Source organism: Diceros bicornis, chromosome 20 (genome assembly GCF_020826845.1).
Source record: "Diceros bicornis minor isolate mBicDic1 chromosome 20, mDicBic1.mat.cur, whole genome shotgun sequence".
NCBI lineage: Eukaryota > Metazoa > Chordata > Mammalia > Perissodactyla > Rhinocerotidae > Diceros > Diceros bicornis.
The window spans coordinates 19,879,268-19,905,728 of NC_080759.1; the positions used below are offsets into that span (position 1 = coordinate 19,879,268).

Here is a 26,461-nt window from a genome sequence, read left to right on the forward strand (position 1 = left end):
TTCTAGGATTTTATTTTATTGTTACAGTAAAAACTTTTATTTTAAAAAGTTTATGTATTCCTTTAGGACCATCCAAGGCACCAAGTTTCTGGTATAAGATCGAGCCATCCCGTACTCATGGCCATAGATCTGTGCAACTCATATGGAAGGTAAAAAAAATTGCATATTTATATTTTTTAATCTCATATAAATACATTTTATATGGTATTATGAGTGGAGTTTTTTAACTTAAATTTTTATCTATCTTAATATCAGCAAAGCATTTGATAACTTTTTAATAAATAAACACATGGAGCTTTGTATATACTACACAGAAGTCAGATTCATAAACTGCATGTAATACCTCATAGATACTTAGCACAGTTTTATGAACGTTCTGTCAGAAGAAAGATGTTGTCTTTTATTGAACTTTCCTGAATTCCTCACAGAAAATAATTAATAAAGGTTTTGGGTAATCTAAATGGATGCCAATAATAGGAAATATAAAATTTTTTTGCACTTCATAAATGTGCATGAGTGGATCATACTGAAAAGTAGAGAGGAATACTCAGGCATAGAATAATTTAGACCCACATAGCCACAGTGCAGAGTTGTATACAGAACTAAAAGCTGAAAGAATGTTGCTACTTTTCCTCTTAGTTGAAGTCATGCCTTTACTCTTCATTCAGTATGTAGTAGTTTTACTTTAGTAGTGAGTTCAAAATGAAGTTGCCAGTCCCTTCCAAGTAAATATTTAGAGATTTAACATTAAAAGCAGAATTAAATAACTGATTAACTTTAAGATTTACGTTAATCTTTAATAAAAGAAATACATTTGTAAAATAAACTATTTTATTATAGACATTGCCTCCTTTTGAAGCCAATGGAAAAATCTTGGATTATGAAGTGACTGTCACAAGATGGAAATCACGTTTACAAAATTACACAGTTAATGGCACAGAACTGACAGTAAACCTCACAAATGATCGCTATATAGCAACTCTAACAGCAAGAAATCTGGTTGGCAAATCAGATGCATCTGTTCTAACTATCCCTGCCTGTGACTTTCAAGGTTTGTGTCTGTGAGATGGAGCCTGACTTAATGGATGGGAAAAGGTGGTTAAGTATGGTCAGGGCTCCCATAAAAAAGCATAAGTATTCTAAGACTATCTCCTCAGTGTCAGCAATGATTGTATTTTCAGAAATCAGTCAGCAGCCAAATAATCTGTTCCATCATTATGTGGCTCACTTAAACTTTTCAGAAAGCTACTTAGTTCGTTTAATCATTTTCTGATTACTTATCTGTTTTTTTTAAATATTGTTTTAAGATTTTGTGAACTTTATATGCATATGACTTAAATATATTGTTTATCTATAGCTTTATCTGTAGATTTCAAAGAAGAAAAAATTGCAGTTTCTATGCACAAAACATTAGGAGAGTTTTAGGAGAGGGAGAATTTAAGTTTCAAAATAAATTGACTACTTTACATGTGAATTATAATAAAGTGCTTTTATTTATGCAAATACATGTTAAAATTATATGCTACAAAAACTGATAGCAAGATAGAGCACATGGTTATAAAAATGAGTGTAAAATATCGAAATTTCAAATTTTTAAATGTTCATTTTATCATACCAGTATTCAAACTTTGTTTTTAAAGCTACTCACCCTGTAATGGATCTTAAAGCCTTTCCCAAAGATAATGTGCTTTGGGTAGAATGGACTGCTACAAATGGATCTGTAAACAAATATATACTTGAGTGGTGTGTGTTATCGGATACATTGCCCTGTATCCCAGACTGGCAACAAGAAGACGGTACCGTACATCGCACCTATTTAAGAGGTATACCTGGCTAGAAACATTTAAGCTGATATCCTTTTTCTAACTCTTTAGACAGATTTTTCTTTTACATATTCTTTTCTGCTTTATAGGCATTGCGGTCCATTGAAAAGACTTCTAATTTATCATAGTTACTAGTTACATCTAGTTTACTAGATGTATGACTCAGCAAGTCACACTTAATCCCTCTGAACTGCAGAGTCTGTTTATGGACAAGGCGGGGTTAATAACTATCTTCTTTCTATGCTCCAATGTTGTTTTGATCATCAAAGGAATGCTCACAAACCTGTAAAGTAAGAGAGAAATGTTAGATTAACCAAGCTCTGCTGCTAACTAGTTGTATGTTCTCTGTACCTGATTTAACTCCCTCATCTTTCAGTGAGAAAATACTTTCCGATAGCATCTGGATAACTTATTGACTTTTTTTTTTAAATTTTTTGTTTATTGCAGTAACATTGGTTTATAACATTGTATAAATTTCAGGTGTACATCATTATACTTCTATTTCTGCATAGATTACATCATGTTCACCACCCAAATACTAATTACAACCCATCACCACACACACACCACCTTTCGCCCTCCTCCCTCCCCCCTTCCCCTCTGGTAACCACCAATCCAATCTCTGTGTCTCTATGTGTTTGTTTATTGTTGTTATTATCTACTACTTAATGAAGGAAATCATACGGTATTTGACCTTCTCCATCTGAGTTATTTCACTTTGCATAATACCCTCAATGCTTATTGACTTCTTATAGCTGTTGAACAGGGGATGCAGAACTAGAGCTCAGATTTTCTTATGTCTCTTAGTTGTACTATGTATTTAAAAGTACTAATGAAGGACAGAAAGTAATGATATTATAGAGCTCCAAAGTGGATTGCTCTGCGTTTTATAGTACTAATTAAGTGGCTTTAAAGTGATATAACAACTTTAAAGAGAAAACAAAAACACTCAGCTTCTGTGTTTTTTTAGTAAAGAAGGATAACCATTAGAATTCAGCTATAAATAATACGATTAATCAGAGAAAAGCTCTAAGCAAAGACATACATGCATTAAAATTTGTGAGCTTTATTCGTAAAATAGGCTGTTTGCCCCTCATTAACCTATTATTTAATATACAATTTTAATAAACTTGGTTTCTAGTTTATCAACCTTATCAAATTAAAAGCAGATTAGAGCTAGAGAGGAGACAGATTGGTAATAACTGGACAATAGAAACTTTTTTATTTTGCTGAGGAAGATTTGCTCTGAGCTAACAACTGTTGCCAATCTTCCTCTTTTTTTTTGCTTGAGGAAGAGTCACCCTGAGCTAACATCTGTGCCAGTCTTCCTCCATTTTGTATGTGGGTCGCTGCCACAGCATGGCTGACAAGTGGTGTAGGTCCACATCCAGGATACAAACCCAGGCTGCCGAAGTAGAACGCGTTGGACTTAACCACTACACCACTGGGCCAGCCCAGAAACTTTTTAAATAAAGCATAGCATAGACTCTGGAGACCTTCAGGTTGTACAGGTAGCCCCATATAGCTCAGTAGCCCTGATAATATCGCTGTGTTACAGCAGAATATAAAAATTATTCATCCTCTTGATATTATTGAGTCATCAAGAAAACTCTGTGTAAGAAGGTAAAGGAGCATATGTAACTTCATGAACAATAGGGAAATACAAGTTGTTGTTGACAGTATAAACTTCAGTATAACAAACACCTTATTTTCTGATATGGACAGATAAAATGCTGTAGAAAAAGAAGAATTTTACTGTTGTGTGCTAAAGGAATAGATAGATTACTTTGTTAATTTGGAGAGATTATAAATAAAGGAAGTATTAAAGATAATTTTTTCTTTTAAAATTGTGTGACTTTCTGGGGGAAATAACACTAATTCTTTTTTTCCCAGTTGCCTGAGAAACCAGGGCCATTAGTGCTTTCCCTAGCTCTTAATAGTGGCTTGCTCATTAGGCAGTCCTCAGAGAATTAAGTAAGATGTACTAAATTGTCAAACTATAAGTAAGACCCAGGATAATTTGAGATCACTGTTTTGTAAATCCTGAATATAAACGCAATTGTTACTTTTATTGACAATATAAAATTTTTTTTATCCACTGTATTGGCAATAAAAGTAACCTTTTACTTTTATTAACAGTTTTACTTTATTAAGCTTGAGTCTGGTACACAAAAGGCAATGCTTGCTTAAAAAGCTGAAGTGTTAAAAGTACAATGATCATGAAATTATAATATAAAAATAAATAATGGAATTAGACTTTTTTGTTATAGGGAAAAAAGATGCTTAATCTACTATTCTTACTTTAGGGAACCTAGCAGAGAGCAAATGTTATTTGATAACAGTTACTCCAGTATATGCTGACGGACCAGGAAGCCCTGAGTCTATAAAGGCATACCTTAAACAAGCTCGTAAGTACAAACTCACTTTCTTTGAAAAATGTTGGGTTTTGTATTAACAAAGACATTTTAGCCCTTTAAATGAAAATATGTCTCATTATGTTCAAATAATTTCATGATAAAATTTTACTAAATTCTAATGATTTTCAGTTAGCAAATACCTTTATTCTGTTCCAGCACCTTCCAAAGGACCTACTGTTCGGACAAAAAAAGTGGGGAAAAATGAAGCTGTCTTAGAGTGGGACCAACTTCCTGTGGATGTTCAGAATGGATTTATCAGAAATTATACTATATTTTATAGAACTATCATTGGAAATGAAACTGGTAATAAAACGATATCAGTTATTAAGAAGCAGATGTTTTTTTCCTTAAGTTTTTAAATACTAACTTAAGTCTCACTTTCTTATGTTACGCATCTTAGTATAGTCATGCACCACATAACGATGTTTTTGGTTAACAACAGACCGCACATACAACAGTGGTCCCGTAAGATTAGTACCATGTAGCCTAGGTGTGTAGTAGGTTATACCATTTAGCTTTGTATACGTATACTCGATAATGTTCACGTGGCGACGAAATCGCCTAATGATGCATTTCTCAGAATGTATCCCTGTTGTTAAGTGACAATGACTATATAGTATATTATCCTCAAAAAGAGACACCTGAGAATATGCCTTATGGTTGTACTGTTAAAGAAATATTGTGTTGCACTTATAGAATAATATTGTCAGAGTTATGAAAGTTTTCTGATAAATTATATTTATATTCCTTTTTTAATGCTTTCACAATGTCAAATATAGGCCAAATGAAGCAAAAACATTGAGTAGTTGAATAAAGCACAGTTATTGATTTCTTCTAGCTGTGAATGTGGATTCTTCCCACACAGAATATACACTGTCCTCTTTGACTAGTGACACTTTATACATGGTACGAATGGCAGCGTACACAGACGAAGGTGGAAAGGATGGTCCAGAATTCACTTTTACCACACCGAAGTTTGGTAAGAAATAATGACTTTTGATCTTTCTTTTCTTCTCTTTCTTTCTTTTTAAAATTTAATCATACTAATACTGACTTAGTGTATATGCTAAAATTTTATTAAAAGTACATCTTTGGGTTCATAGAAATGAAGTGTTAATAAATGATGATTGTTATATTGTTTTTCTGGTTTTGGTTGTTCCTTTAAACTATAGAAAATATTTTTCTTCACCTTTTTTGTAGTTTCATTAACTGTTTCTGACTAATTTCACCTATACTCTATAAATCCCAAAAGAATTTGTATGTCTTTCTAAATGGGTTCATTTTTTCACTGGTAAAACTTGGGTGTCGTCTCTTTCCTTCTTCTCTTGTTCCTTCCTTTTTTAGGCAGGTTGCTGGAAAGACTAGTCCACCCTTGCAGTCTCCTCTCTTCCATACCTCCAGCTCAGTCTTTAACCTCCTGAAATCGGGCTTCCAGCCCACCAGTCCACTGAAACCTCTCTGGTGTCACTCATAGAAGACCTCTTAGTTGTCATATCCAATGCATGCTTTTTAGGCTTCATCTTTTTTTCCTACACTTCTCAGTCTTTGACTCTGTTGGCCTCTCCATCCTTGAAACTGCCTCTTACCTTGGTTCTTTTAACTTTTTCTTTGTTTTTCTAATAGCACTCTCCTGAGTCTACTCCCTTTCTAGTACTTCCTTCTTGATTTCCTTTTCACTCTGCTTGTAAATTGTTTGTATTCTGCAGGGCTCTGTTCTTGGCTTTATTTTCTTATCTGCCTATTCAAACTCCCTGTCTATGACTTCAGCCATCCTCTCTTTCCTTCCCAAATACATTTATCTTTCTTTGTTCCATGCCGCAACCATCCAACTCTGCCAAAACCAGACATGTAGATGCAATTTCTTCGTATCTTTTTAATTTACATAAGCCAAGTATCAAGTCCTATTGATCATGCCTTCTAATTACTACTTGTCTATGCCCTTTCATAATCTTTTTCTTTGACCCTAAGCTTCTCATCATTTTCTCCACCTTTTTCTGTCTTTTCCTGGTGTGTTGCTCTAGGTTAGGTTCTCACCTTCTCTGTTTTGGCTGTTTCTGTAGCCTCCCTAAGGCAGACTTAAGCTGCATTCTTTTTTGTTCTTACTACATTTTGAATCATTATAGAAATTACCTTATTTTACTGTAATTGTATTTGTAACCCCTACCCCCAAGTACCAACACAGTAAATAATAAATAGTAAGCTCCATATTCCTTGTTGGTTGAATGATTGTTGAATGAGAGAATAAATGGATGAGTGACTACGTAAAATAGTTAATAAAAGATCCTCAGCTTTGCTGTGATGGCCAATAGTGAATATAGTTTCTGGGATAAGATTTGTGGTGACACGTTAATCGAATATATATGTAACAAATAATATTTGAAATAAAACTTTGTGCCATGATCTTTAGAAAAGTAAAAATAATAAACTTTTAAACATTATCCTGATTATAAAAGTAATGTTCATTATAGGGAATTTAGACTATACAGTAAAATACAAAGAGGAAGAAAAATCATTCCTAATCCCTCATCTAAAATAATCTCTTAACATGTTTGTATATCCTTCTAGTCTTTTCTATGCATACATTTTTTCCAAAATTAGATCATACCTAGTAGTATTACTTCATGACCTGCTTTTTTCACTGACCTATTTTATGGATTCATTATGGTTTCTTCACGTGGCATGGGCCTTGCTCCCAAGGACCTTATAGCTTAGTTGAAAAAATACAGCATAAGTAAACAAAACAAATGGAAAGCCATTTGGACCATTTAGACAGTAATTAGAATAGGAATTCAAAGATATTGGTGGGGGGAGTTTTACCTTCAACAAAGGTTTTGTGGAGCAAAGATACTTGAGCCCTTGAAGTTAGGATGTGGACAGATAGGAAGAAGCAGCCATCTTAGAGCAGCATGAGTAAAGGTCCAAAGCATGAAAATATAATAAGCAGAAGTTTAGCAGCAATAAAAGGAAGGTTCTGCCTGAATTTGATTTGGTGTATATATGTATGAGAACCTTAGCATTCAAGAGTTAATATTTGCCAACCTATAGTTTATTCCCAAGGGTTGATCTGATTTCTTGATTTCCTGGGTTTCGTAGGATGTAAAGTTGCTTACAAAGGGATATGTGTGATAAAGAGATAAGACTTAGTGAATATTATATGACTGCAATATTACTTTCATACATTTTTGCTGTAAAAGACTAATTAAAAGGGGGCTAGAGGAGTTAACCGGAAACAACCATAAGGTAAATCATTAAAAAATATCTCCGGGCCGGCCCTGTGCCTTAGCAGTTAAGTGCGCACGCTCCGCTACTGGCAGCCCGGGGTTCAGACCCCGGGTGCACACGGATGCACCGCTTCTCTGGCCATGCTGAGGCTGCGTCCCACATGCAGCAACTAGAAGGATGTGCAACTATGACATACAACTATCTACTGGGGCTTTGGGGAAAAAAAGGAGGAGGATTGGCACGGATGTTAGCTCAGGGCTGATCTTTCTCACACACACAAAAAAAATCTCCAATATAAATTTAGTGGATTCATTTGATCAATAAGCCCTCTTTTAAATGCAGATAGAGGTTCGTGTGGTATTTAGGAATCTCAGGCTTGTTGCTTTTTAGATGATGATATTCCTGCTTCTGCCACTCCTTGTGCCATTTAAGATTCTCCTAAAATTCTTAGCCCTCTATCAGATATATCATTTTTAAAAATAGTAAATAACTATTAAAAATTTTCCTAAAGGTTACATTTTTATTCCTTGTAGGTTACATTTGTAGTTCAATTATTTTTTTTTTTTATTTTTTTTGTGAGGAAGATCAGCCCTGATCTAACATCCATGGTAATCCTCCTCTCTTTGCTGAGGAAGACCGGCTCTGAGCTAACATCTATTGCCAATCCTGCTCCTTTTTTTTTTCCCCAAAGCCCCAGTAGATAGTTGTATGTCGTAGTTCACATCCTTCTAGTTGCTGTACGTGGGACGCGGCCTCAGCAGGGCCAGAGAAGCGGTGCATCGGTGCACGCCCGGGATCCGAACCCAGGCCGCCAGTAGCGGAGCGCACGCACTTAACCGCTAAGCCACGGGACCGGCCCCTGTAGTTCAATTACTAAGATTGTTTTAGAGCTTTTGCAATTCTACCCAATACTCATAGAACTCAAAGATAAGCTTTTGCTAAGATTCTGCCGAGTGCAGATCATAAATGTAATAAATGGTTAAGTTTGAAAGCTCTAACTTACCAGGTGGATTATCTATCCAATCAACTGAACTAATTTTATTCCCCCAGCCAACATAATATTGTATGCTTACTCTGTGGCCTTACTGTGTAAGGCATAAGTGGCTAGGATATGATCTGTCAAGAACAGAGGGGGGAAAATACTTAGTTTGAAGAGACTGTAAAAAAAATTAAGACAGTATTTCATCTTTTCAACAGTAATCTGGTTGGGAAGTTGCATTATTTCTCTTTAACGTATGTGTCAACAATTATTTTCCTTCTTACTCTTTTCTGTTTTTTTAGCTCAAGGAGAAATTGAAGCCATAGTTGTACCTGTTTGCTTAGCATTCCTATTGACAACCCTTTTGGGAGTATTGTTCTGCTTTAATAAGCGAGACCTGTAAGTACCGTTATTCATATTTTTGCATTTTTCCCCAGTTTTATTGAGCTATAATTTACATGCAATAAAATTCACCCATTTTAAGTGTACAGTTTGAATTTTTATAAATGTATACAGATGTATAACTACCACCACAGTCAAGATAGAGAATATGTCCATCACCCTAAAACGTTTCCTCATTCTGTTTTGTAGTCTTTCTTCTCCCTCAAGCCCTGGCTCCAGGCAATCACTGATTTGCTTTATGTGACTGTAGTTTTTGCCTTTTCTGGGATTTCATATAAGTAGAATCAAACAGCATGTAGTCTTTTGTGTATGACATCTTTTGCTTAGAATATTTTTGAGATTCACCTGTGTTGTTGCATATACTAATCTTTTTCTCCTTTTTATTGCTGACTAGTATTCTATAGTATAGATGTATCAAAATTTATTTATCCATACATCTGTTATGGAAGTTCCGGTTGTTTCTTTCATTTTTGGCTATGATGAATAATGTTGCAGTGAGTATTTGCATACAGATCTTTGTGTGGGCATATGTCATTTATCTTGAGTAAATACCTAATAGTGGGATTGCTGGGTCGTATGGTCAAGTGCGTATTTAACTTGATAAGAAACTGTTAAACTGTTCTTCAGAGGGGCTATACCATCTTGTATTCCCAACAGCAGTTTGAGAGTTCAAATTGTTATGTATCTTCACCAACACTTGGTATTGTCAGGGTTTTTAATTTTAGCCATTCTTTCTCATGGGTGGATAGTGCTATCTCATTGTGGTTTTAATTTCCATTTCCGTGATAACTAGTAATGGATCTTTTCATGTGCCACTTATACATCTTGCTTTGTAATGTGTTTTTTGAAATCTTTTGCCCATTTTTAAGTTGGGTTGTTTGTCAATATTGAGCTGTAAGGGTTCTTTATATATTCTGGTTACAAAATTTTTGTCAAATATATGTTTTGCGGGCCGGCCCCGTGGCTTAGCGGTTAAGTGCGCGCGCTCCGCTGCTGGCGGCCCAGGTTCGGATCCCGGGCGCGCACTGAGGCACCGCTTCTCTGGCCATGCTGAGGCCGGGTCCCATGTACAGCGACTAAAAAGATGTGCAGCTATAACATACAACTATCTACTGGGGCTTTGGGGGAAAAAATAAATAAATAAAATTATAAAAAAAAATATATATGTTTTGCAAATTCTGGTCTGTGGCTTGCCTTTTTGTTTTCTTAACTGTGACTTCAGAAAAGCAAGTTTTTAATTTTGATGAAGTCTATTTTATTAGATTTTTTTTGTATGGTTCTTACATTTTATGTTCTAAGAAATCTTTGCCTAACCCAGTGTCACAAATATGTTCTCCTATGTTTTCCTCTAGAATTTTAATCACTTTAGCTCTATGTTTATTATCTATTTAGAATTTTTGTGCATGGTGTGAGGTCAGGGTCGAAGTTTATTTTTTTCTGTAGATATAGCTAGCCATTCCAGCATCATTTATTGAAAAGACTGTCTTTTCCCATTGAATTGCCTTGATACTTTTGCCAAAATCAATTATCTGTATAAATCTGGATCTAGTTGTGAACTCTCAATTCTGCTCCATTGATCTATATGTCTATTCATGCCAATATCACATTGTCTTGATTATTATAGCCCTATGGTAAGTTTTGAGAGCAGGTAGTGGAATTCCTCCAATATCTTATTTTTGAAAATTATTTTGGCTTTGCCTTTTCATATAAAATTTAATATCAGCTAATCAATTTTCTTAAAAAAGCATGTTAGAATTTTGATTGGGATTTTATTGACTCTATAAATCAGTTTAGGGAAAAATGCAATCTGAACATGAGTTCACATGTTCATGAATCACATGAGTGTTTCAGTCCATAAACATGGTATACTTCTGAGTTTCCTTTAATTTCCTTTTGAAATGTGTTGTAGTTTTCAGTGGACAGGCCTTGCATATCTTATGTTAAATTTATTCCTAAGTATTATTTATACTCTTGTAAATGGAGTTTTAAAAAATTTTTATTTTCTAGTTGTTCATTGCTAGTGTATAGAAATATAATTTATTTTTTTTAATATATTGATCTTGTATACTGAGACCTTGATAAATGCATTTACTCTAGTAGCTTTTTGGATTCCATAGGATTTTCTGCATATACAGTCATGTTGCCTGTGAGTAAAGATAGTTATTCCAATCTTTAGGCTTTCAGTTCATTTTCTGAATGTGCTAAGACCTCCAGTACAATGTTGAATGGAAGTGGTGAGAGCCAACATCTTTCCGTTATTCCTGATTTTAGGGGAGAAAGCATTCGCTCTTTGACCATTGCATGTGACATTAGCTGTAAATTATGGAAGTTCTTTAAAATTTCTATTTGCTGAGAGTTTTTGTCATGAATCGTTGTTGAATTTGTCAAATGCTTTTTCTGTATCTATTGAGATGATCATATGATTTTTCTCTTTTCTTCCATGAATATGGTGAATTTTATTCATTGATTTTCAGATTTTAAACCATCCTTTCATTCCTTGGCTTTTGCTGGATTCAGCGTGTTAATAATGTTTGCCTCTGTGTTCATGAATAATATTGGCCTGTACTTTTTTTATGATGTCTTTGTCTAGTTTTGGAATCAGGGTAATATAGATTCTCTCATAAAATGAATGGCCTCAGAAAATTAATGGGGACTTGTTACCTCCTCTATTTTCTGGGAGAGTTTTTGTAGAATCTGTATTATTTCCTCTTTAAATGTTTGATACAATTTACAAATGAAGCCATCTGGGCCTGAGATTTTTCTTTGTGGGAAGATTTTTAATTAAAAATTCAATTTCGGGGGGCAAGCCCCGTGGCTTAGCAGTTAAGTGTGCGCGCTCCGCTACTGGCGGCCCGGGTTCGGATGCCGGGCGTCCACCGACGCACCGCTTGTCCGGCCATGCTGAGGCGGCGTCCCGCGTACAGCAACTAGAAGGATGTGCAATTGTGACATACAACTATCTACTGGGGCTTTGGGGAGAAAAAAGGAGGAGGATTGGCAATAGATGGTAGCTCCGAGCCAGTCTTCCTCAGCAAAAAGAGGAAGATTGGCATGGATGTTAGCTCAGGGCTGATCTTCCTCACACACACAAAAAAAATTCAATTTCTTTATAAATATCGGGTTATTGAAGTTTTCTTTTTCAGTCTCTTTTGGTAATTTGTCTTTCAAGGAATTTATCCAGTGATTGGTTGATTGTTCATCTATGTTGTTAACTTGATTGCTTTTCGTATTATGTCCAGATTTTGTAGTTGTTCCCACAGTAGAGTCAGTCTGGTAGGATCTTATTACTCATTTTTATTTTTATATTTGAACTTTTTTTGTGTGTGTGTGAATTTGGGGTGGTGGCTATGCAGATGTTTATTAGTTTCAAATTTTCTTTTTTTTTTAATTGAGGTCATAATAATAGTTTATAACATTGTGAAATTTCAGTTGTACATTATTATTTGTCAGTCACCATATAAATGTGCCCCTTTACCCCTTATCCCTACCGCCCAACCCCCTTCCCCTCTGGTAACCACTAATCTGTTCTCTTTGTCCATGTGTTAGTTTATCTTCCACATGTGAGTGAAATCATATGGTGTTTGTCTTTCTCTGTCTGGCTTATTTCGCTTAACATAATACCTTCAAGGTCCATCCATGTTGTTGCGAATGGGACGATTTTGTCTTTTCTTATGGCTGAGTAGTATTCCATTGTAGATATATACCACATGTTCTTTATTCAGTCGTCAGTCGATGGGCACTTGGGTTGCTTCCACTTCTTGGCTATTGTGAATAATGCTGAGCTTATTCTTAAGATGACTCACTTTCTGTATACTTATGTACACTTACAGACTTCTGACTTTGGGCTAGGAACTATATTAATGTAAAAATACGTCAGTTTTTGATGATGGGGCTATTCTAAATTAATTATTTTTTATATTATTAGACTTTCGTCCTTGAAAGAAATCAAATTTATCATATTTTATCTGGTACCAATGTGAAAATTTGTTATCTGGTTTCTTTCAGTTGGAAATTGAACATTTTTACTTTTTTTGTTGTTGTTGGGAGGGGGTGTGCCACAACGTTTTGTGATCTGGCTAGAGTGTTTAAGTGGTTTTTATTGCAGGATTTGGTTTCATAGATTTTTTTTTAATTGAATACTGATAAATAGCTTTAGCCTTAACAATTTTTTTTAATTGAGGTAACATTGGTTTAAACATTATATAAATTTCATGTGTACATCATTATATTTCAGTTTCTGTGTGTGTTTGTTGTTATCTTCTATTTATGAGTGAGATCATACAGTATTTGACTTTCTCCTTCTAACTTATTTCGCTTAGCATAATACCCTCAAGGTCCATCCATGTGTCGCAAATGGCAAGATTTCATCTTTTTTTATGGCTGAGTAGTATTCCATTGTGTATATATACCACATCTTCTTTGCCCGTTGGTCCCTTGATGGGCACATAGGTTGTTTCCAGGTCTTGGCTATTGTGAATAATGCCACATTGAGCGTAGGGGTGCATATATCTTTACGCATTTGTGTTTTCATGTTCTTTGGATAAATACCCAGCAGTGGAATAGCTGGATCATATGGTAGTTCTATTCTTAATTTTTTTTTTTTTTTGTGAGGAAGATCAGCCCTGAGCTAACATCCCTGCCAATCCTGCTCTTTTTGCTGAGGAAGACTGGCCCTGGGCTAACATCTGTGCCCATCTTCCTCCATATGAAATAGGACACCGCCACAGCATGGCCTGACAAGTGGTGCATTGGTCCACGCCCAGGATCCGAACCCCGGGCCACCAGCAGCGGAGTGCGCGCACTTAACCGCTACGCCACGGAGCCGGCCCGTCTATTCTTAATTTTTTGAGGACTCTCCATACAGTTTTCCATAGTGGCTGCACCAGTTTGCATTCTCACCAGCAACGTATGAGAGTTTCCTTTTCTCCACATCCTTTCCAACACTTGTCATTTCTTGTTTTGTTCGTTATAGCCATTCTGACAGGCATAAGGTGAAATCTCATTGTAGTTTTGATTTGCATTTCCATAATAGTTTTCCATTGTAGTTTTGCTTTGCATTTCCATAGTGATGTTGAACATCTTTTCATGTGCCTGTTGGCCATCTGTATATCTTCTTTGGAAAAATGTCTGTTCAGATCTTTTGCCCATTTTTTAATTGGGTTGGTTGTTTTTTTGTTGTTGAGATGAGTTCTTTATATTTTTGGATATTAACCCATTATTACATATATGGTTTGCGAATATCTTGTGCCAGCTGTTAGGTTGTCTTTTCGTTTTGTTGATGGTTTCCTTTGCTGTGCAGAAGCTTTTTAGTTTGATGTAGTCGCATTTTATTTTTTCTGTTGTTTCCCTTGCCTGGTCAGACATGGTATTTGAAAATATGCTGCTGAGACCAATGTCGAAGAGCGTACTGCTTATATTTTCTAGAAGTTTTATGGTTTCAGGTTTTACATTCAAGTCTTCAACCCACTGTGAATTTTTGTGTATGGTGTAAGATGGTCTACTTTCATTCTTTTGCATGTGGCTGACCAGTTTTCCCAACACCATTTATTGAAGAGACTTTTCATTCTCCATTGTACATTCTCGGCTCCCTTGTCAAAAATTAGGTGTCCAGAGATGTGTGGGTTTATTTCCGGGCTCTCGATTCTGTTCCATTGATCTGTGTGTCTGTTTTTGTGCCAGTACCATGCTGTTTTGGTTACTATAGCTTTGTAGTATATTTTGAAATCATGGCGTGTGATACCTCCAGCTTTGTTCTTTTTTCTCAGGATTCCTTTGGCTATTTGGGGTCTTTTGTTGTTGCATATAAGTTTTAGGATTCTTTGTTCTATTTCTGTGAAAAATGTTGTTGGAACTTTGATAGGGATTGCATTTAATCTGTAGATTGCTTTAGGAAGTAGGGACATTTTAACTATGTTCATTCTTCCAATCCAAGAGCACGGAATATCTTTCCATTTATTTGTGTCTTCTTCAGTTTCTTAGAACACTGTTTTTAGTTTTCAGTATACAGGTCTTTCACCTCGTAGGTATTTTATTCTTTTTGTTGCAATTGTAAATGGGATTGTATTCTTAATTTCTCTTTCTGCTACTTTGTTGTTAGTGTTTAGAAAAGCAACTGATTTTCATCTGTTGCTTTTGTATCCTGCAACTTTACTGTATTCATTTAGTATTTCTAAAAGTTTTTTTGGTGGATTCTTTAGGGTTTCTTTATATAAAATCATGTCATCTGCAAATAGTGATGATTTCACTTCTTCCTTTCCAATGTGGATCCCTTTTCTTTTTTTTTTTTTTTTTTTGCCTGATTGCTTTGGAAAGGACTTCCAACACTATGTTAAATAAGAGTGGTGAAAGTGGGCATCCTTCTCGTTCTTAGAGGGATAGGTTTCAGTTTTTCACCATTGAGAATGATATTAGCTGTGGGTTTGTCATATATGGCCTTTATTATGTTGAGGTACTTTCCTTCTATACCCATTTTATTCAGAGTTTTTATCATAAATTGATGCTGTATCTTGTCAAATGCTTTCTCTGCATCTACTGAAATGATCATGTGATTTTTGTTCTTCATTTTGTTAATGTGGTGTATCATGTTGATTGATTTGTGGATGTTGAACCATCCCTGTATCCCTGGAATAAACCCACTTGATCAAGGTGTATGATCTTTTTAATGTATTGTTGTATTCGACTTGCTAGTACTGTGTTGAGGATTTTTGCATCAGTGTTCATCAGTGATATTGGCCTGTGATTTTCTTTTGTTGGTTGTCCTTGTCTGGTTTTGGTATCAGGGTAATGTTGGCTTTGTAGAATGAGTTAGGAAGCTTGGGAAGGATAGGTATTAAGTCTTTTGAACGTATGGTAGAATTCACCAAAGAAGCTGTCTGTCATGGGCTTTTATTTTGGGGGAGGTTTTTGATTACTGTTTTGATCTCCTTACTGGCCATTAGTCTATTCAAACTCTCTATTTCTTCTTGATTCAGTTTTGGAAGTTTTTAGGATTCTAAGAATTTATCCATTTCTTCTAGGTTATCCAATTTGTGGCATATAGCTTTTCATAATATTCTCTTATAATCTTGTGTCTTTCTGGGGTGTCTGTTGTAATTTCTCCTCTTTCATCTCTGATTTTATTTATTTGAGCCTTCTCTTTTTTCTTGGTGAGTCTAGCTAAAGGGTTGCCAATTTTATCTTTTCAAAGAATCAGCTCTTTGTTTCATTAATTTTTTTTCTTTTTTTTTTTTTTTTAGTCTCTATTTCATTTATTTCTGATCTTATTTTTATTATTTCCTTCCTTCTACTGATTTTAGGCTTTGTTTTTCCTTCATTTTCCAGTTCCTTTGGGTGCACAGTTCCTTTGAGTACACTGTTAGCTTGTTTATTTGAGATTTTTCTTGTTTGTTGAGGTAGCCTGTATTGCTGTAAACGTCCCTCTTAGAACGGCTTTTGCTATATCCCATAAATTTTAGCATGTCGTATTTTCATTTTCATCTGTCTCCAGGTATTTTTTGATTTCTCCTTTGATTTCTTTGTTGACCCAATAGTTGTTCAGTAGCATTTTGTTTAATCTCCACATATTTGTGGTTCTTCCAATTTTCTTCCTGTAGTTAATTGCTATTTTCTTACCATTGTGGTCAGAAAAGATGCTTGGTATTATTTCAGTCCTCTTAAATTTATTGAGACTTGTTTTATGGCCTAATATGTGATCTAGCCTGGAGAATGTTCCATGTGCATTTGAAAAGAATGTGTTCTTTGGTTTTTGGGTGGAATGCCCGGTATGTATCTACTAAGTCCATTTGGTCTAGTATGTCATTTAAGGCCAACGTTTCCTTATTGATCTTCTGTTCGGATGATCTGTCCATTGGTGTAAGTGGAGTGTTAAAGTTCCCTACTGTTATTGTGTTGCTGTCTATTTCTCCTTTTATGTCTGTTAATAATTGCTTTATATATTTAGGTTCTCCTATGATTTGTGCATAGATATTTCACGTGTTAGGTCCTCTTGTTGGATTGTTCCCTTTATTATTATGTAGTGCCCTTCTTTGACTTTTTACAGTTTTTATTTTAAAGTCTATTTTGTCTGATATAATTATTGCTACTCTAGCTTTCTTTTCATTACCATTTGCATGGAGTATCTTTTTACATCTCTTCACTTTCAGTTTGTAAGTGTCTTTAGGTCTGAACTATGTCTCTTGTATGCAGCATATATATGGGTCTTGTTTTTTTATCCAATCAACCACCCTGTCTCTTTTGATTGGAGAATTTAGTCCATTGACATTTAAAGTAACTATTGATAAGAATGTACTTATTGCCACTTTTTAACTTTTTTTCTGGGTGTTTTAGTAGTTCTCTGTTCCCTTTCTTCTTGCTTTGCTGTCTTCCCTTGTGGTTTGATGGCTTTCTTTAGTATTGTGCTTGGGTTCCTTTCTCTTAATTTTTTGTATATTTATTATAGGTTTCTGGTTTGTGATTACTGTGAAGTTCATATATGATAACCTACATATATTGCAATCAATATTAAGTTGATGATCTCAAGTTTGACCTCTTGCTAAAAGCTCTGCTCTTTTACTCCCCTCCTCCCACATTTTATGTTTTTGATATCATACTTAACCTCTTTTGTGTGTGTGTGTATCCGTTACCCTCTTATCATGGAAAGAGATAATTTTAGTACTTTTGTCTTTTGACCTTCACGTTAGCTTCATTGGTGCTTGATCTGCTCCCTTTACTGTATATTTGCCTTTACCAGTGATTTTATTGTTTTGTTTTGTTTTTGATAATTTTCTTAGTCCTATTTGTGGTCTTTTCTTTTGCACTTATATAAGTCCCTTTAGCATTTCTTGTAAGGCTGGTTTATTGGTGATAAACTCTTTTAGTTTGTGCTTGTCTAGAAAACTCTTTATCTCACCTTCCATTCTTAATGAGAACCTTGCCGTGTAGAGTATTCTTGGCTGTAGGTTTTTTCCTTTCAGCACTTTAAATATATCGTGCCACTCCCTTCTAGCCTGTAAGGTTTCTGCTGAGAAGTCAGCTGATAACCTTAGGGGGTTTCCTTTTTATGTAACTTGTTGCCTTTCTCTTGCAGATTTTAAGATTCTCTCTTTAATTCTTGACATTTTGATTATAATGTGTCTTGGTGTGGGCCTCTTTGGGGTTCATCTTGTTGGGTGCTCTCTGTGCTTCTTGTACCTGGATGTCTGTTTTCTTTCTTAGGTTAGGAAAATTTTCAGCTGTTATTTCTTCTGATAGATTCTCTGCCCCTTTGTCTCTCTCTTCTTTTTCTGGGACACCTACAATATGGATGTTAGTGTGCTTGATGTTGTTCCAGAGGTCTCTTAGACTGTCCTTGTTCTTTTTAATTCTTTTTTTTTTTTTCTGTTCAGCTTGAGTGATTTCCTCTAGTCTTTCATCCAGCTTACTGATCTGTTCTTCTGTATCATCTGTTCTATTAAGTCTGTCTAGTGAATTTTTCATTTCCATTATTGTATTCTTCAGTTCTGATTGGTTTTTTTATATTGTCCAATTCTTTGTTGATGTTCTCACTGAATTCATCCATTCTTCTTCCAAGGTCAGTGAGCATCCTTATGACTATTAGTTTGTACTCTTTATCAGGTAGATTGTTTATCTCTGTTTCGTTTAGTTCTTTTTCTGAGGATTTGGCTTGTTCCCTTATTTGGAACATATTCCTTTGTCTCCTCATTTTGCCTCTTTTTCTGTATTTAAATCTATGTATTAGATAGATCAGCTACATCTCCTGCTCTTGGAGAAGTGGTCTTATATAAGAGATGCCTTATGAGGCCCAGCAGTGTGCTTCCCTTTAGTCACCAGTTCCAGATGTTCCAGGAGTGTCCCCTATATGGACTATGTGTGTCCTTCTGTTGTGGCAGGGTTGCTCTTGCTGCAGATGCCTGGGGAGGCTAGGCTGTCCCCCTGTCCAGCTGGTTGTAATGCTCAGCTGCATGAGGCTGCTGTGGTCCCTTCAGTCACTTTATCAGGCATGGGGAGCCCCACCACAGTTGGCTACAAGGTCTAATAGCACATTCCTGCTGCAATTTTTCTGATAAGTGAGTAGGCTCCCAGTGTGGCTTATTGCTAGGCTCAGGGGCTTACAATTGCTGTAGGCCTCCGGCCTGCAAGGCTGTTGTCAACACTCTCAGTAGTGCAGCTGGGTGGGGCCAGCCCAGGTGTGGCAGCACACAGTTGTTTCAGGCATTGAAAGGTGGGGCCGATCCCGTGTGTGGCTGTTTGAGAAGCACAAGTCTTCTGCAGCTGACAAGCCCCACCACCTGCAGGCCCACACACTCTGTCAGTGCAATCCTGCCCTGTACGCACACCCCAAACCACTAAAGTGGACCCACGTACCCTGCTGCAGAGGCCCCATACACTCTGCCAATGCAGGCCCACCCCCATGCACACCCTGCCTGGCAGAGGCAGACCCACTTGCCCTGCTGCAGAGGTCCCACATGCCCCACCTATGTGGGCCCACTGTTGGGTGGGGCCAGTCCCTAAGACCAGCTGCCTGTCCTAGCTGAGCTGGATTAAATCAGTGCTCTAGTGGGTGGGGCAAACCACTATGCTAACAGGTCAGGGGAAGAACTCCAATGGCGTCTGCCAGTGTGTCAGCACACTTTTACTAGGTCATAATAATGGCTGCCACCAATGTCTCAGTCTCTGGGGAGGCGGTCCCAGCCACCTCCTGCCTCACTGAGTTGCACCCAGAACCTATCAAGTGAGTCTCTTTTCAACAAAAGATTATGTACCTTTCTTTCTGGTGATTTTAGGTTGCTTTCCAAAATGGGTGAATTTGTGTGTGGGGCCTTTAAGAGTAAGCTTTTTTTTCCTCTTATGTTGGATAGCTTTTCTGGGGGTATTCCCTGTTGTTGTTAATAGCCAGCAAAGCCAGATATTATGACACTTGTCTTGGTTGTGCAGAGTTCAGAAACTGCTTATTGTGGCAAAGCTTTCCCACTCAGATCCCCCACTCCTCCAGGGAAAGCTTCGTAGCTTAAAATTGCTCCTAGCCATGAAGTGCCACAGCTGGAATGTGGCTTTTTCCTCTCCGGAACAGAATTTCTGCCTCTTCCACCTCAGTCAGCGCTGTCCCTTGTTGTGAGGGTTCTTTCTATCCATTTTCCCGTTCTCTCTCAGGGTAATTGTTCCAAAGGTAGTGGTAAAGTTGTTGTGTCCATGGGAGGAGGTGAGTTCAGAGTCCTCCTATGCTTTCATCTTTCCAGCCTCCTCTCTAGCCTTAACAATTTTTTATGACTAGATTAAGATCCTTATGCATTTTTAACAGTATTTTTATATTGGTTACAAGAAAAATAATTTTTTTTGTTGGCTTTAGGGTACAGTAGGTATTTTGGGTTTATTTAATTGGTTTGATTCTTAAGATTCTTAGATGAACATGTTTAGAAATAAGGACTATTTGTTGTTCATTACATGGGGTTCTACATATGCTGTATTTCTTTTCTCTCTAGAATTAAAAAACACATCTGGCCTAATGTTCCAGATCCTTCAAAGAGTCATATTGCCCAGTGGTCACCTCACACACCTCCAAGGGTAAGACAAAATGTTTCTGACTTGTTTATAATATACAAGCATATTAGAATACATTTGTAGAGTTTGACCAAAAGATAATCAGACTGAATCAAAAAGTAAACAAAAAATAGTACATAAATGAAAATTTTAATCAAAGTTTTAAATAATACCTACATATTCAAGGAGTTTATCATCACAGCATATTTGTTCTGATATTCCTAATTTTATTCAGTAAACATTAAAAATATTTAAGTTTTCAATTTGCAACTTCAAAGTGTTAATACTGCTATGTGTTAACTGTGTTGTAAGGCAAGCATTTTGAATTGGATATTAAAATAAAATGTAACATTCTACCATTTTAACATTGATGAAATGATTTCTGGACTCCTACGCTAATATCTTTGAACTTCTCTTAAGAAGAAATGATTTGTATTTATTACCTTCTAATAATCCTTTAATTTTATATTAACAGATTAAAATGTGTTGTGTATTTTATATTCTATGAAACTTTAGTCCTTTTAGTCTGATTTTTCTTAATGTTTCCTAGTTTTTCCATCCAATTAATCCTACTCTAGGCACGAATGAAATATTATTTATAGACTCTTAGCTTATCAAAATGTAACACCAACAATATTGATTTGGAATTCTGAGGACGTACAGCCTGATTTATACTTCTTAGAATCATTTCACAATGTCTGTGATTCAGGTACTTGACAGTGATTTAGTGATATAGATTATCTCTGCACCCTTGAAAGTTGCTGAAAAGTTTCAGAGATGCATTACCTCTGTGTCTTTACTTAATATTTGCCATATATATTTATTTCAGTGTTTCCAAATGAACATATACCAGGTATATAATCCTTTTTCTCTCTTTCTTAGCATAATTTTAATTCAAAAGATCAGATGTATTCAGATGGCAATTTCACTGATGTAAGTGTTGTGGAAATAGAAGCAAATGACAAAAAGACCTTTCCAGAAGATATGAAATCATTAGATCTATTCAAGAGGGAAAAAATCAGTACTGAAGGACACAGCAGTGGTATTGGAGGGTCTTCGTGCATGTCGTCTTCTAGGCCAAGCATTTCTAGCAGTGATGAAAATGAATCTGCACAAAACACTTCGAGCACTGTCCAGTATTCCACTGTGGTGCATAGTGGCTACAGACACCAGGTTCCTTCAGTCCAGGTCTTCTCAAGATCCGAGTCCACCCAGCCTTTGTTAGATTCCGAAGAAAGACCAGAAGATCTACAGCTAGTAGATAACGTAGAGGGCAGTGACGGCATTTTGCCTAGGCAACAGTATTTCAAACAAAACTGCGGTCAACGTGAAACCAGTCCAGTTATTTCACATTTTGAAAGGTCAAAGCAAGGTTCATCAATCAATCAAGAAGATTTTGTTAGACTTAAACAGCAGCAGATTTCAGATCATATTTCACAGTCCAGTGGATCTGGGCAAATGAAAATGTTTCAGGAAGTTTCTACAGCAGCTTCTTTTGGTCCAGGTACTGAGGAGCAAGTAGAGAGATTTGAAACAGTTGGGATGGAGGCTGCGATTGATGAAGGAATGCCTAAAAGTTACTTACCACAGACTGTAAGACAAGGTGGCTATATGCCTCAGTGAAAGACTTGTTCTCTTACACAGCAGTACCTGTTAAAGTAAAGCTAAAAATATTTTATCTGGAATTTCAGATAAAAATAATCTTCGCTCACTGAAGATGTTCATTTGCCCTTAAGGACAAAAATGTACTGTCCTCCCACATGGGCTATTTCCTTTCCAGAATATCTGGGATTCCACTTTAAGCACTACATAAACTGACTTCATCCTCTGAATAGCTGAATGACTTTGTGCTGTTTCAGGATGTTTGCACTGAAGAAAAATAGAAAGCTTGTCTGAAATTTATAAAGTAAAACTTTTTGCTTTGCTACCTAGAAAGCAGAGAGTATTTAAATAGTAAGCAGTGAGCACAGCTATACTGATTTTAGTGATCAAAATAGTCATCAAAGTGGCTTCAGGAGAGTTAATGTAAAAAATTAGGGGAGCAAAGTCTAGACCCTCTACTTCAGCTGCCAACATAATTTAAAAAGAGGTTCAGATGGCATTACTATATAAGCCCAGCTTTTGTTGTCTGACAAAAAAAACACAAAAAATTGGGCTCCATTAAAATCATACCAACATATAAAATATTAGTTCTCTTCCATTGGTAATGATGCTGCCAGTTACTGGAGAAAAGGACTTCTGGAGTTTAACTTGGCAAATTAAAAGTATTAATTTTTGAATATTATATAATCTTAAATTTTTAACAATAATCAACAAATTTTCAAAAATTTTCTATCATTATTGACAATTACTGACAACCTCTTTGAAGATCCATTTCACAAACTCATTTGAGTGCCCAGATAAGAGCTAGGAATGAATACCACAAGCTATCTTAAGCATTTAAAATTCTTTGCCATTTATAAGAGCTTAAATTGTTAACGTTTTTGTTAACGTTTTTCTATATGTGTATATAAACATATTGACCCTTCTTGTTAAGACTTCCGAGAATTTGGTTGATGAAGCACTTTATACAATATGTCTTGGGCTTAAAATTGTGTTTTAATTTAATATGCTTTATTTTTATTTCTGAATAGGCCAAGATCAAAAATGTTCTTTTTTCTACTAGGTGTTTGAAGCAAACTAAGAGGACTTGGGCAGTACTCAGAAAAACAAAACCCAACTCAAAAAATGTACATATTGATCTTAGTAAATATCACAGCAAATATCCTTATTGTAGAGGCACTTAATGAATAGTGTTTTAATACCTGCCAGTTCTGAGGTAGGTGGAACTTAGTTTTACATTGTGATTTAGTTATATTTTAAACCTCTTTCCACATGTTCTGTTCTTCAGTGCAGAAGTGAGCCAGGCCTCCAGAGTTTAGTGCTAAACCCACTTTTGCGTTTATGCCATTTCCATTTGACAAGGAGGCAGGGGGCTAAAGATAGGAGCTGAGTAAGTGAGAAGTTGTTGTCATAAATCATTAGTGGTTGACTACTGCTATTAAGTAAGTTTGGAGAAAATAGGTTTTGTTTTTCTGTGATATTTAAGTTACAGAAACCAGGCCAACGTTTGTAGAGGTTATTGAAGAATAAAAGGCTAAGAAAAATTGGTATACATTTACAGTTGAAATATGATTCTACTCATTACTCTCAAAATATTGTTCACATGAGACTTCCTATTATACTTTCTCCTTTGTATTCTTGCCTAATACTTTTCATGAGTTCTTTCACATATATGGTCTTTGTGAGACAGAGCAGATGCTTTATTCTGATACATCCAGTTCTACTTTAGGCAAAACCAACATGAGATTTGTAGAACGACAGAATTAGAAGTAGATGAGGAAAATTAGGCACAGAGAGGTCAAGTAGGGACAGAGAGACCCCAGACTCACACTACAGGATAATGGCATCACCACCGTTTAAGTTGGTCGTCAAAAGCTGGTCCAAATCAGGACTAGATATGTGTCATGAAATTTATATTGATTACATTTTTTTATTCCCTCAAAATAAGTAGTCATGTTATTGTAATCATGTTTAGCTCTCACCTTCCTCTTACAAATAGCAGTGTTGTGAAGAATATTCTAGTGTGAAGTTTGTACATGGTTGGGGGGCACTTTTAAAATGTGAACTCATGATCTAAGGGAATGAGAATGAAGAGTCATTTAAGAAAGGACATCGTATAACAAATTTGTCTGTTGAAACTTGTGTAGAACATGGTGCAGTGAGTGAATGCCTACCAGCCACAAGAGCACTTGGGACATTAAATTGTTACTGTGCAAAAATGCATTCAAGAAATAAATATGTATTTGGTCACTAATATGTAATATACATCTTTGCCCAGAAAGAGAAAAGCAACATGAAACTTACTTTCCTAAGGCATGTCTTAGAATAATCTATGTTTTGATGCATGTAAATTATATTTTAGGTAGGCAGAGAAACAAATCTGGTTTATTTATGTGAAAATTAGTCTATATATGTTAGTGGATTTATTACTCATTAAATCTTTAGATCCAAAAATTTAAAGTAATGCACATCAGAAAACAGTCTCTTGGTGGACAAAACTAATTCACTCCTTCTGATGCAGTTGTCCTCTTGTAGGATTAAAAATAATAATAATCAAGCATATGTTACATGTACTGCTACTGTAATTTGACTATTAGTTGCTGGTGTCTTTCTTTGGTATCCTATCCCCATCCCTCATAAAGGCATGATGCTGAATAACTATTGGAGAACTATCCAACTTCAAACCCATTAAAATCTAAAAATTTAATCCCTTTTTAACATGGATCAGTCAGCACTCACAAACATAGCCAACATGTGAGTAGAAGCAGTAGGAAAAGCAAAATCATTCACGTTTTGTGTTCACATCTATTCTCTACCTAGTTGTGCGTATAATTTCAACATTATTCCTTTTACTCATGTCAGCCAATGACCCTAGCTTATTGTGAAGTTAAAGGTTAATGAAGTTGAAATATACTTTTAAAACATTTATGAAAGCTCATAAAGTGGAACATCTAAAATAGCTTTATAAATAGAAATCAAATTTTAAAAGATGTCTGTTTTCTACCCACACAGTTAACTAGTTAAAATCATGCCATAAATGTAGAAGTAGAATAATTATATAGACTTCCATGAAATGTTTCTGTTACCTGGCACATATTGACCAAGTATAAATAAAGTAGGTGAGCTCTTCCTCCATTCTGTTATATTTCACATCGTTCTCCTCTGTTTGGTTTTAAGAACAAATTTCTAAACCATACACTTCTGTTTCACTAGTTTTATTTTGTTGAAATGGGTAAAATGTCAAAATAATAAGCTATAGACAACTTAAAATTTCATTGTTAAAAATTATTGGGATAGGTTTCTGTTGTAGGTCATGTTAGAGTCTATTGCCCAGGTTAACATTACTTTGAAAAATTTTTTTTGCACTTTTCTGTAAATTAAGAGAATATGAAACCATAAAATAGCAAGGTATTTAGGTTTAGCCTAAAATTGTGTATTGTCATTGATTTCAAAGAAAGCAAAACTAGCAAACTTAGAGCCTAATTCTTCTTTGGACAGGTCCTTGACAGCAGTTCCTTTTCAGTCTACTCATAAACAGGGTTCAGATGTAAGACAAAACAAAACTTTCCAAAGCCGAATGTAATATCTTTTGGATTAATCTATTTTTTAATCATATATGCTACTAGTATGTGTGTTAGCATGATATTCTAGCATACGCTGCATTAAAAATAGAAGATAGCTCTGGGTGAGCTCTTCTGTTATCCACTTTTTCCTACATTTTTAAGGGTTTTTTGTAGTCAGCAGTTCCTTCAAATGGGTTAGTTTAACTTCGTTACCCAGTTGTTCTTTAAAGTTGATAGATGGTGATGAAAATGCATTTAAGGCCAATGGGGATAGATGGTCCAGGTCTTTTGTCCCTTAAACACAAACTTTGTCTGAATGATAACTACATGTTCCAGATGCTGTTACATGAATACCAACATGAGATCATCAGAAATAAAAGGATATTTTAAAGGTGGATATTTGAAAATTCTTTAGTCTTAATGTATATGTATATTGAATAATATACTCTAAAAATAAGTGCAATTTGCTAGTACTACAGTACAGTGATTAGCATTAGGTGTGTCTCCTCTTTATATACTAGCTGTGTCCCATTTACTTCTAAGTGCAATCCCTTCAGGTTCACTTGCTGTTTTACCCCCATCTAATCTAACTTCACATAGAAGACTTGTCTAGAGAGAGTGATGTATGTATTTTTACCTTTGCAGTAAATTGCATGTGCTAATCGTAACCACAGCTAATGGTTTTTATGTTGACATAACTCTAAATGTTACTGTAAATGTTCTCCTATATATTAGCTCTAATCCTTTAAGTAAATTTAAATAAATTCTTATTCAGATTTTTTCTGTGTGGTCAGTACCATTTGATGTCGTTACATGTAATGTTTGAAGTAACAGTATTTATTCCTACTGATGTTGGGTCTTAGTGTAAACTAGATGCTTTATGAGGGTTCTGTGGCTTTTTACATGCTCCTTTAGCATAATGGAATAGGATTTAGAAGA

General features: G+C 35.6%; 1 protein-coding gene across 5 annotated transcripts in view; it reads left to right on the top strand.

Moving 5' to 3' along the window:
• IL6ST (interleukin 6 cytokine family signal transducer) overlaps nt 1-26,301 on the top strand; it is a 71,044-nt gene extending 44,743 nt beyond the window's left edge. For 4 of the 5 annotated variants that reach the window (XM_058564063.1, XM_058564061.1, XM_058564065.1 and 1 more), the window contains 9 exons: nt 67-149; nt 841-1,051; nt 1,641-1,823; nt 4,130-4,231; nt 4,397-4,543; nt 5,079-5,219; nt 8,744-8,840; nt 20,300-20,381; nt 21,240-26,301. In XM_058564063.1, coding sequence (XP_058420046.1) covers nt 67-149; nt 841-1,051; nt 1,641-1,823; nt 4,130-4,231; nt 4,397-4,543; nt 5,079-5,219; nt 8,744-8,840; nt 20,300-20,381; nt 21,240-21,980 — 1,787 coding nt within the window. In that variant the 3' untranslated portion in view covers nt 21,981-26,301. The remainder of the gene's footprint in view (nt 1-66; nt 150-840; nt 1,052-1,640; nt 1,824-4,129; nt 4,232-4,396; nt 4,544-5,078; nt 5,220-8,743; nt 8,841-20,299; nt 20,382-21,239) is intronic. The other variant, XM_058564064.1, reaches the window with a different exon arrangement.
• Nucleotides 26,302-26,461: the final 160 nt, after the last annotated feature.